Source organism: Lutra lutra, chromosome 12 (genome assembly GCF_902655055.1).
Source record: "Lutra lutra chromosome 12, mLutLut1.2, whole genome shotgun sequence".
NCBI lineage: Eukaryota > Metazoa > Chordata > Mammalia > Carnivora > Mustelidae > Lutra > Lutra lutra.
In genome coordinates this window covers 93,178,031-93,190,499 of record NC_062289.1, presented here as the reverse complement: position 1 = coordinate 93,190,499, position 12,469 = coordinate 93,178,031, and the positions used below count along the sequence as shown (strand labels likewise).

Below are 12,469 nucleotides of genomic sequence, written 5' to 3'. Positions count from 1 at the left end.
GTCAATCTCTGGGCAACCACATTTAGCTTTAACTGTTGTTATAAAAGGGATGAAAGATACCTCATTTTTTATCATGTCTGATCACAGTAACATACAAACCGAGACACCTAATAAAACATAGGTGAAAATTTCTGTAATCTTAAGGCACTGGGCAACTTTGCTTCTCTTGCCATTTGTGTATTGTTGGTTCTAGTAGAGTAGCATGGAGGTTTTCATGGGGACATTCAAAGACTTCTCTGATAGGTCTCTATTCTTTCTCTCCATTAGTGGGGGCTGGAAAACAGAACAGAAAGACCCCACAGAAACCTTCAGACAATAGCACTGCACTAAATGTAGCCAGCCATTCATGCCACCTTACCTTTTGCTTTATTTCCCGGAATTTTAATTATAGATCAATGCTGAGCAACAGCTCAAAATTCAGGAGCTCCAAGAGAAGCTGGAAAAGGTAAGCCTGAGGTGATTTTTTGGGGAACTTACCCCTCATTTCCAAATACTTTTCTTTGCCTTGTCCTGGAGCCCAAAAGATGAAAAAGACAGAATTAGTCAGCCAGCACTGAGGGAAATGAAGGGGGAGTGAGCTATTACCTGAAAATATCAGAGTTCTGAATATAGTTTTTCCTTTTGACACATGTCAGCTGTGTTTATTTTTAAAAACCCAAGCTGCGTGAGACTCTCAAGTAAAAGTTCTAATTATACTATGACAGAACCCATGAGGCCAAGAGGCCAGCTTCTCTCCCTTCAGGGGGGCCAGGCTCCCTGTTTTGCACATTTGTAAGAGAAGCAGGTGTTGTTCATGGCCCAGACGGCTTTCAGTGAGAAACTGCCCATCCGAAGACTGGGGAAGCGGGGAGTCATCTCCAGGTGGGGGAGGGGGCGGGTTTGTTTTAAGGCATCCTGTATAGTTGGGGCTAATGACCCTCCCATTGGCTGAATGCTGGAAATGCTAATGCATGGCCCAGAACGGACGTAGTTCTGAGATATGCCTGTCCCAGCAAAGATGGCCCTGTGTTTCCTAGCCTGGTTTAATAGAGCCTCTTCTTACTTACTCTTTGTTGTTGTTGTTGTTGTAGTTTTAAAGTTGTGGTGAAAAACACACAACATTAAACTTACTATCCTAACCATTTTTTTAAAAAAGATTTATCTATTTGAGAAAGAGCACATGCATCTGTGCTGTGCGTGCAAGTTGGGGGAGGGGCAGAGGAAGAGAATCTTTAAGCAGACTCCTGCTGAGCATGGATCCTGACTCAGGGCTCGATCTCACAACCCATGAGGTTATGATCTGAGCTGAAACCAAGAGTCCGATGCTTAACCAACTGAGCCACCAAGGCACCCAGGCCATTTTAACCATTTTAAGTATAGAGTTTGGTCGTGTTAAGTGTATTCACGTTGCTGCTCAGTGGATCTCTAGAACCTTTTCATCTGGCAAAGCTGAAACCCTTGACCTGCTGATTCTCCTTCCTCCCTCCCCCTAGCCCTTGGTCAACCACCGTTCTGCGTTCTCTTTCTGTGATTTGGGCAGCTCTAGAGCCTTCTGAGGAGTAGCATCATAGAGCATTAGGTCTTCCGTGACTGGCTCATTTTGTTTCACATCATGTCCTAGAGGTTCCTCCACATTGTACCGTGGGGCAGGGTTTCCTTCTCTTTAGAGACTGTGTGATATTCCGTTGTGTGGATAGACCACATTTTGATTGTCATCCATTCACCCGCCTCCTTCTCACCTGTCCTGGAGATGGCCGATGAAAGCCTTCATGGCCCTCTTTCAGCTAGATGTTTGTATGGGGATTCCCGTTTCTATCTAGAACTGTGTTCTCCATCAGAAGTATGATGCAAGCCACGAGTGTCAGCTACTGGTGTAATTTTAAATCTTCTAGTAGCCACCTTAGACAGAAACAGGTGAATTTATTTGAATAATACAGTTTATTTAATCCGATAGAGCCAAAATACCATTGCAGCATGTATCCGATATTAAAACATTTACACTGTTTCAGTTTTTAAAGGAATCAAACATAAGTTACATTAAAGATGAATTTTCCAGTCACATTGCAAGTGCTCCCTGGGGCCAGTGGCTCCCGTGTTGGACAGTGCTAGTCTCAAAGATGAAGTTTTCTTGAAGTTTGACTTTTTAAAATTATAATTCAAAGCCAGTAAGTGTGAGACTGTTGGTTTCTTACTCTCAGATCTTTGCTATGATGCTGTAAGAGCTACAGTGTCATTAGGATCCAAACGAAAATTAACTTCAAAAGGTGTAGCTTTTTTTTTGTTTTCTTTTTAAGCAGTGAACTCTATGGTTGTTATAGACTTTGATAGGTTGAAGAAAAGCTTACAGTTTTTATCCTGTTTTTTAATAAATTAGTACAGATTCCCCGTAGGAAAGTTAGCAAATGAGATAATTAAATAAGGAGAAACTTTTTTAAAAAATTTTATTTATTTATTTGACAGATAGAGATCACAAGTAGGCAGAGAGGCAGACAGAGAGAGAGGGGGAAGCAGGCTCCCCGCTGAGCCAAGAGCCCAATGCGGGGCTTGATCCCAGGATCCTGGGATCATGACCCGAGCCGAAGGCAAAGGCTTTAACCCACTGAGCCACCCAGGCACTCCTAAATAAGGAGAAACTTAATGCTCTGAGGGTAAATACATTCACACCTGGGTAGAAAAGACCTGCTAGGCCTTTCTGTTTGCATTTACTACGTTGCATTGAATCGAAGATACTAATGATTATCAGACACACTCTATCTGCACACCCCAAGAAGGAAAAATTGCTGTCCATTACTGTACGATGCATTCCAAATTCAGTGATGTTTATATATATATAATATTTATTATATTATTACAATATGTATTATATATAATGCATTCTAAATTATTATATGTAATGCATTCTAAATTCTAAATATAATATATATAAACATCACTGAATTTAGAATATATATAAATTTTATATATATATAAACATCACTGAATTTAGAATGCATTATATAACATACATATGCATTATATAGAATCTATAGAATGCATTATATATAACATATATAAATATTATATATATAAACATCACTGAATTTAGAATGCATTATATATAATATAATACATATTATAATATATAGTATATGAGTGTGTATATATATACATATATGCATATATATATGCACTTCAGTGGAGAGAAAATGCAGAATACAGTGAAAGTGAATGGGTTTTGAAAATCGATCTGGTACGTATACACTCAGTATTGCCTGACTTTTCCCATTGAGGAGATGGCCAGCATCTTCTTATGTGAATGACTTTGGCCGTCTTTCTCCTGTTCCTTCGCCCCGGGTAGGCTGTGAAAGCCAGCACAGAGGCCACAGAGCTGCTGCAGAATATCCGCCAGGCCAAGGAGCGGGCCGAGCGTGAGCTGGAGAAGCTGCAGAACCGGGAGGACTCCTCCGAAGGCATAAAAAAGAAGCTGGTGGAGGCCGAGGTGAGCAGGGTCCTCAGCCCGTGCTGGACTGAGTCTGGGTCCCGGCGTGGCCGCCCGTGAGCAGCCGACCAGCTTTGGGCCGTGCCGAGAAGACGACACTGTGGAACCGCTTTCCCTTCTGCCAATCCCTTTGGAACCTGAGAGTCTTGGCAGCGTTTTTCCCCAAAGGGGAAGAAAAGACTGGTTACAGCAGCTTCAAGTAGAAAGATGTCCTGATAAGAACACTGCCTTTCTGTTCCTTTTCCTCTGGCCTCACGAACCTGGGGGGATTCACGTTTCAGTCCGTGAACTGTAACACTCTCCCTCAGTTTCTCTCTCTCTTCCCTCCGCACCCCTGTTTTTCCTTGCCTCTTCCCCACAGACTTAATAACGTTACCTTTCAAGGCTTCAGATGTTACCTGTGTGTCGATGGCCCCCCAGGGCCCATGTTTTGGGCCTCTTCTCTCCCTCCAATTCTTTGTTGTTGTTGTTGTTGTTGTTGTTGCTGAAATATTTGATATAATTATACAGGAAACACATGAGTGTCTTCTTGTTGTAGAAAACTTGAACAGTACTGAAGAACAGAGAATAAAAAGTAACACTTCTCCCCGGCTCCCCTCCACTTCCCTCACCGCTTTGGTGATTGTCACAGAGAACAGATCGTAGTTGATTTAACCCTCCCCCTGCCCCCCCAACATTGCCGGGCCCTCTGCCTTCCCCTGCCCTGGTGCTGGCGGGTGCATCAAATCTAGAGTGAACTCAGTATCTTCCCCCATGAGTGGGGCTCCCTTCTTAATCTCCTCATGCCAGTCAGGACCACTGTCACTCATCTGGTCACCCCAGGCTTGAAACCTTGACATCGTCTTTTCCTCCTTGCTCCCTGCCATTCGGTCCTATAAATCCAGCCACACTCTCTCCCCCATTCACCCCTACTTGCCATTTCTGTGGGCTTCCTCACAGTCCAGGCCTTCCTTCCCTTAGCTGAGCACACTTAGTCATTTGGGGGCCCTCTACTTTCCATCTTCCCTTCCTCCCCACCGGCTCATTTGACATAAGACTCACTGGCCTTAACCGGAGACTCATCAGACCCCCCTGCACCATCCCAGAGCTTTCAGCTTTCACCCTGTGTCCTGTGTGCACCCCTGAACTTGGTACGTGAAACTTGGCACCATTCGACCCACTAGTGCTCCCTTTTACCTTCTCTCCTCTGTCCCCTAACTCATCTTATGCTCTAGCTGCTGGAGGGTTCTCCTGCGGTCTCACCAGCTCCCTACCTCCTCCATATTTGTGCTAATGCATCTGGCTTTGTCTGAAGGGCCTTCCACCCTCCCCTCCTGCCCTCCCCAGTCCAGCCTGGGTATCCCAGCACCCTGCAAAGCTCACATCTCTGTGACTTCTCCCTTTGGCTCGTTTGGCAAAAAGGCCTTTTTCCCGCCTGCAACCTCCCACCGCCCTCTGAACCCGATTTTCTGTATGGCCCTTCCCCATCTTAACCTCTATTATGTTTCTTTGTGTTTGTCTTATCTTTCCCAAGGGCAGGAATTCTGTCGGCTCCCTCTCCGTATTTTCCGTGATGCCTAGTGTGATACTTTGCAGATAGTAGGTGCTTGGTAAATATTTGAATGAATGAATGCACTCTTGTAACCCAACACAACCAAGTTCTTGGATTCTAGAATCTTCTTTTCCTCACCGTTGCTTCAGGCGCCCAAGACTTCTCTTCCTGCCTTGCGCGTATGCTTCTCGAGGGCGCTCTCCCTCGGTGCAGGCGCTGTGCCCATAGCGGTTACTCCATTAAAACTCTCTGATTGATTCATGATCTACAGGAACGCCGCCATTCTCTGGAGAACAAGGTAAAGAGGCTAGAGACCATGGAGCGTAGAGAAAACAGACTGAAGGATGACATCCAGACAAAATCCCAACAGATCCAGCAGATGGCTGATAAAATTCTGGTGAGCAGGAACAAAAGCTGAAAAGTTAAAAGACAACAGGTTAGAGGTCACAGAGGGAAGGGGGTGAAAAGAGGAACAGAACGCCGTCACCCAGGGGAGGTATCACCGAGTAGGTGAATGGAGAGAAGCGGCTTCATTGTCGGCCCCATGCTAGGATAGCACGAGTAACCAAATGTTGGACGTCTCGGCACCGGTAACAGATCCGTAAATATTACTTTTCCGCTCTGTTTGCTACCGCCTGACATTTTAAAACATGAACGTGCATCCTCTGTCATTTCCAATACATGTTTACAGGAGCATTGATGTACTTCTATCGGCAGAGTTTTGTATGGCTGTTAACTTTGCGATGGCAATTTGCAAAACGGTGGGGCTTTAGACCTTTAAAATCCAAACCCAGATTTTTGCTTTTGGAGAAGACAGAAATTAGTCATGCAGGGCTGTTTTTCTCAGAGTAGTATTTGTCATAGATCTGTGTTCACCCACTCACTCTCTCTGCTACAGTTGGTTATTAGTATTATTTTCCCCCCTTAATTTCCTTAGATGTAGCAAGTCTTTTTTAGGTTTGTAAAGCCTCATGATTCTGTTTTCGGCTCTGGTGACCAAATTAACTTCATCAAGGAAGCCCGACTTGGGTGCTACTTGCGGATGTGGTGAGGTTTTTGTCCTAGGCAGGTGAACTTTTAAAGGACTGTCCTTGGATCTCAGTCCCAAAGCCAGGAATGTGTGCCACGTGTGGGAGTCTTAGCGATGACATGGAATCTTTTCATAGCCCCCTTCTCCCTGCCCCTAGGAGAGACCCTGGAGTGGTCGATTGTTCCTTTCCACCATAAGGAGGCAAGGTGGTGCGCAGGCCGGTGCATCTCTCTCTGTGTCTCTCTCTATCACTTCTGGGAAGTGGGTCACCTGCGACTATATGAACTCAAGAATGGCCAACTTATAGACCTATCCTTAATACCCAAAAAAAAAAAAACCCTGCAAAAAACCCCAAACCCTTCAAAACTTTACCTGTGTTTGCATATATTCACGAAGATATGGATGCTCTTGAGTAAACAGGTGAAAGAGAAATTGGTTGAATTGTTTTGCTTTAACACAGTCTTTGTATATACGTCTGCACACAAAGGCCAAATGTGACTGTTAGTCTACCCTTTCTGTTCTCTTGTTCCATCATCAAAGTTTCTCTTGGCGACTGTCAAGTGTGTGAATTTTACCATGAGTAAAATTAGATCCTACTGAGATCCCACCACCGCTGTCCCTTGCTTGGTGCAAACGAAGTGGTTAAGTCTCTTGTGGTTGCAAAGTGTTTCTCTGTTTAATGGTGATGTGTTCATTCATTCATTCAACAAATATTTAATGAGCTTCTACTATGTGCCAAGCACTATTCTAGGAGCTGGAAATGTAGCAGTAAAGAACCATGTTTGCATAACAGGACTGAAGAGTTTGATCCGATACATAGAGAAAAGATAATGTTTTACAAAAATGACAACAACAACAAAAAATGCCAAACCACCAAGAAGTCAGATTTAGAATATCTGCTTTTCCAAAGATTCACTTGCAATTAAAATGTAGGAGTAGAGCATTCTCCCTTCTTGGATTCTGTGTTGTTAACTTCCATTCACATGTAGACCAGAAATTGGGTCTTCAAGTCATCAGGTCCAGGGATCTGAGTTGTTTTTTTTTTTTTTTAACCTGTTTTTAGACTCTGCTTTCCATTCCTGTGCTTTCTTAGGAGGACCAAAACTCAGACAAGATGATTATCAAGCAATTTCTAACCTAAAGAAAAAGTAAAGAGATTTCTTTGTTTGAAGGGTATCTTGCCACCTGCCTGACTACCTTTTTTTTTTTTTATCGGAAAGTGCGTTTTGCTCAAGAAACCTGTGCTTAGACTGTGAAGTACCCAGGACATGGGCAGAAGGGGGTCCTTACTACTACCATATGATGATGGTGCTTGGAAACAGATCCCAAAATGTCATTTGCTTTAAAATATTTGCTATTCTGATAAGACCTTTTCAAAACAGGTAATTGGCATTCTCATTATGGCAAAGTCTTTTGCTTTAATGAAAGAAGTCATTGCAGGAGATCCTTTAGTGCACATAAAGCCCTTAAAGTATGTTTTTATTAATTAAAATCCTGTTTACATTCAACGTTTCAAGATCACATCTGTTAGACTGCAATAGATCTTGTGCACCTGGTCTTAAAATTGAACACTTTACTGGCCCCCGAAGCAAAGTCAATGCTTGTAGGCTTTAGAATTTCAAAAGCTTAATCAGTAACATTTTATGTGCATGTGAATCTGAAACTATTTTTTCCCCCCGTTTTACCGACATATCCTGTATAATTTCCTCATTCTTCAAAATTTTCATAATTACTTCCACTTCAAGAAAAAATTTCATAACTGTGAAGAGATGAAAACTTGGGATAACGACTTTTGATATTAGTAATTAACTAATGGGTCCAGATTCATAAGAATTAATGTGGATGCAGAGATCGGCATTTAGAGAATGTTTCAGTAGATTGAATGCTGCCTTTTATGAGATCAGTTTATAATACATCGGCAAATGAATTGGTATAATTTTCAAATGAATAATGATTTTGTTTAAAAGCAGAAATCTTAGAACGAAGGGAATATTAAATCTGAACTATTTATATCACTCCAAATTCTCTTCCCATCTTTAATATATATGCATACATATTTAGGTCGTTATTATCAGTGTATTTTATGTTCTACTTTGCTCCCATTAGCCCTGTAGCCTATAAACATGATACCATAGGAGCATCTCCAGATACTCACTTTCTCCACATACTAGTCAGTTAAAACAAAAATCATTCAACCCTCAAAGTGTTTGAATTGTAACATTTCTTTTCTTTCCATAGCTAGGGTGAGCAATCATGTTGCTAATCAGGAAAATACAAATTTTTTTATCATAATAACTTGCAATTTAAAAGAAATTGAAATTACTTATTTTCATTTAAGGCTGTTATGACACTGAAAATGGCCTGAGGCTCAAGGCAGTGGACAGGGGCTTTGTGCTGCACTAAACTTTCAAATGTTGCCTTGTGACTGTCCATTCTCTGTGCACAGATGAAGATCTGCCTTTGTTTGACCTGTCACTCTGACAGCGTTCTGATCCCAGCCCCCCAGCTGTGTGTGTATGTGTTTGAATACTTGGACCCGGAAACCCCAGGGCCAAGGATCGGTGGTGGTTTCCTTCCCAAGAGCCTTAGGGCTAGTCATGAAGGAACATGTGCCTGTTGCTTGTGGTGCCAGTGCCAAAGTCATGTTTCCCGTGAATGTCGAACACACTTGAACTATGTCTTTCCCTCTGCACACCTGACGGTCTGTTCCTTTGTGTCCAGGAGCTGGAGGAGAAGCACCGCGAGGCCCAGGTCTCCGCCCAGCACCTAGAGGTGCACCTGAAACAGAAAGAACAGCACTACGAGGAAAAAATTAAAGTAAACACACTTTCTGATTTTCCCTGGCATTCTCCCTCTGGCATGACCTACCTTCTCTCTCTTCCGGGACACTTTGGGCTCCTTCTTGCTAGACCCAAGGCCTGTTTGGGGTAAATGCTGTCCTCAGGCCATGGTGGGAGGTGTTGAGGTATTAACCCATGTGGGGGATGTTAAAAAAGACATACATATATATTTTACTTATTAATCTCTGTTCTATTTTTAATGTGTTTTTCACCCCACTGTCATTCAGTCCATGATAATTTCGGGTTAGCCACAGACTCACCATTCTTTGCTTTAATTTCCTTTCTGAATCTCAGACCTGAACCTTTTCCTTTGGTTTAAAGTACATCCCTGAGGACTTTCTTTAGTGAAGACCTGCTGGTGACAGGGCCCTGGTTCTGTGGGTCTAAAAGTGTATTTATTTCACACTCATTCTTGAAAGATGTTCTGCCTGGGGATAAAATTCTGGGTTGGCACTTATTTTTTAGGACACCCTTTGAAGGTGTCACTCCATTGTCTTTTGACTTATTATTTCTAATGAGAAGTTAGCTGTCATTCAAACCGTTTCTTTCTTTGACAGTCATTGCTCTTTTTTTGTTTGGCTGCTTTTAAAATTTTGCCCAGTCTTTAATTTTCCAAAATTTTACTGTGATATATCTAAATGCAGATTATTTATCTTGCTTGAGATATATAGGACTTTAAAATATATTAGTATCTTTTATCAGTTCTGGATAATTATTGGGCACTGTATCTCAAATATTGTCCCTTCTCCTTCCTTCTTCCTTTTTGAGAGTTTAAATGGTCATCACATATGATTTTTTTTTCCCATAGTTTCCATTTCTTTATCTCTCGATGCACATTGGGGGTAAGATCTGGATAATTTTCTACTTTACTAATTCTTACCTGTCAAATCTGCTATTAAACTCATCCACTGAGTTTTAAATTTCAGTTACTGTATTTTTGGTTTCTAGACATTTTATTTGGCTCCTTCCCAAGTTTACTAGATTATTTAAGACCATAATTTTCTATTCCCTGCATTCATTTTGAAGCTTTTCTTACTTCTTTAAACACGCCAGCATGGTTGTTTTATGTTCTTTATTTGATAATTCCAGTATCTGATGTATCTGAAGGTCTGATTCCGCTCTGTTGTTTCTCTTTCTTGTTTTTCATGGTGCCAGTCTTCTTGTGTGCTTGGTCAGTTGCTCATTTTCCTTAGAAAATTATTGTTGGGAATTCTTTGAGGCTTTGAATGGAAATGTGTGTCCCCTTTGAGGGTGGCCCTGGGCTTAGACTTCTCTTTCTTCTTACCCTTTACAGCTATTAAAAGTGAAATTCAAGTTTATTTGGTTCAGCAAGGATCTCAAGTTAAAAACAATTTTATGCCCATCTAAACTCTCTAGGTTTCTGCTTTCACTTAGAATTTTAGTCTCTAATTTCTTTCTTTCTTTCTAAAGATTATATTTATTTATTTGACACACACAGAGAGAGAGAGAGAGAGTGTGTGAGGCCGTGAGAGAGGGAATACAAGCAGGGGAAGCTGGAGAAGGAGAAGCAGGCTTCTGGCCGATCAGGGAGCCTGATGTGGGGCTTGATCCCAGGATGCTGGGATCATGACCTGAGCCAAAGGCAGACGCTTTATGACTGAGTCACCCAGGTGCCCCCTGTCTCTAATTTCTTACTGTCTTGCCAATTTTGGGAAAAGTGTTTTCTATGTTTTATTTAACATTTTAAATCATTTTCCATAGAAAGGCTGGCCTAAATAATCTAGCCCACTATATAAAATACTAAATTCAGTTATTATTCCAATTATTGAAATTCCTTCAATAATTAAAATTATTTCAATTCAGTTATTATTAATAAATTCAGTGATCAGAAAAAATGCCAACTTATCTATTTCCTTTTAAAATCCATCACATTTTCATTATGACTTTGGACCAAGCCTTTAATCAATTCTCTTGTTCCTGAGAGTCAGACATTGGTCATTACATCTTAAGTATGTCTTCCTCTTCCCCTAAATATTAATAGGAGGGTTTTAATTTTTGTGATGATCCTGTTATAGATTTTTTTGGTATCCTCTGTTCCTTTTTTAGAGAACCAAACATATATATGCCCACACAACATTAGGATCATCACCCCTCTGTGACCTTTGTGGGGTTTTTTTATTTGTTTTGTTTTTGACCCCTGGTGTTACTTCTGGTTATTTTTCATTAAAACAAAAAACAAAAACAAAAACAGAAAAATAACCCAGAAGTGACTTCCAAGTGTTGTAGTGTGACCCCCTACTCAGTATATTTTTAAACTTTATATACTGATCCTTTGAATTCTTACTGGCTTCCCAACTTTGATCTTTAGAATAAACCAACTTCCAGAATGTTACAAGAATATATGCAGTAGTCCACTTGCATGATGAAAATAGCCATGCATAAAATTCATTCTGTAATTTGGGTGAATATATGGACTTTCCTGTCCATAAGCTGTGTTCCATCTTAAATTGGTATATAAATGTCTCCAGTGGTTCTCTCATTTCAAGTTCCTTGCTTCCCTCTCATGCATCTTTCTTCTTGTTCGTCCTTCTGCTAGCTGAGCGCTATCAAAGCGGAGGTGTGTGCGTTGTTGATACAGGTCTGTTCCTCTCTGACTCCTGTTGGTATCCGTCATGGCCCAAAGTTGAGGTTTTATTTTGAGCACGAGTCACCCTGAAAATGTGCTTCATTGCTTTAGCACCCCATAAAAAGGAGCGTACCTGGTCCAGGTACTGTGTGGTCTCCACAGCCTTCTAGATGGAAAGAACTTTGTTTTATAGATCCTAGGGAATGCCACGGAAAGCCTTGTTCTCTTCCGTCTTCCCTACTGGAATCTTTATGAAACCATTGCTTTTGAACCTGTCCTGCCTTGTGCTTCCTGTTCCAGCCTCCCTAAGGCCATTTTAGTAATAATCATGGTCATACCCTAGATTCTGCCCTTTTCTTGTTCGTAATTTTAGAATCATGCCCCAACATCCTAGAGAATAGGCCACTTATCCCATTGAGATTCTCCCCTCCTCCCTTGACCTGTCCTCCACCTTTTGTTCTCCACAGACTCTCAGTCTATTTTTTTCATCAGTCAGTTCTACTTTAAAGCCCTCTTTGAAATCTGTTCTTTCCTCTCTCTCTCATGTGAACCCCCTCCCGGTTGACTGGCTCCTTTTAGGAGCTCATGTCCCCATGAGCCAGGAAGGTCCCTTCACAATAGACATTGTGGGAAAGGCAGATTTCAGTCCCCTCTGTGACCCCAATTCTTTCAGCGTCTTCCCAGTATCGGAAGCAGCTGGTGCCATTCAGAAAAGGCAGAGTAGATTCTCTGTGATGAGAAACACAGGTCTGTGGTCAAAGGCTTGGGCAAGTTATGGTGTTGTCTTCCTTTTCTCCCCCCGTCTGTCTTTCTCACTGGTTGTTTTGGCAGCTGGGAGGGCTGTGTGTGCCTCGCAGAACATTAGATCAAGCTGGTGGTTGGTGACACCATTACTGTTTTATTTTTTCCCCTTGGGAACAGTAGGTGCTTGCAGTGGTGTTCTCAGCCCCGAGAACACATGATTTCTCTTCCCCTGGGAGAAGGTTTCTCTCTCCAGTGCCTTTTTTTTTTTTTTTTTTTTTTG

At 41.8% G+C, this 12,469-nt stretch overlaps 1 protein-coding gene across 8 annotated transcripts in view; it reads left to right on the top strand.

Annotated features, from left to right (window-relative positions):
• Positions 1 to 12,469, top strand: part of CIT (citron rho-interacting serine/threonine kinase) — a 162,952-nt gene that overhangs the window by 87,275 nt on the left and 63,208 nt on the right. For all 8 annotated transcript variants that reach the window (XM_047696794.1, XM_047696800.1, XM_047696801.1 and 5 more), the window contains 4 exons: positions 392 to 445; positions 3,317 to 3,457; positions 5,260 to 5,385; positions 8,740 to 8,835. In XM_047696794.1, coding sequence (XP_047552750.1) covers positions 392 to 445; positions 3,317 to 3,457; positions 5,260 to 5,385; positions 8,740 to 8,835 — 417 coding nt within the window. The remainder of the gene's footprint in view (positions 1 to 391; positions 446 to 3,316; positions 3,458 to 5,259; positions 5,386 to 8,739; positions 8,836 to 12,469) is intronic.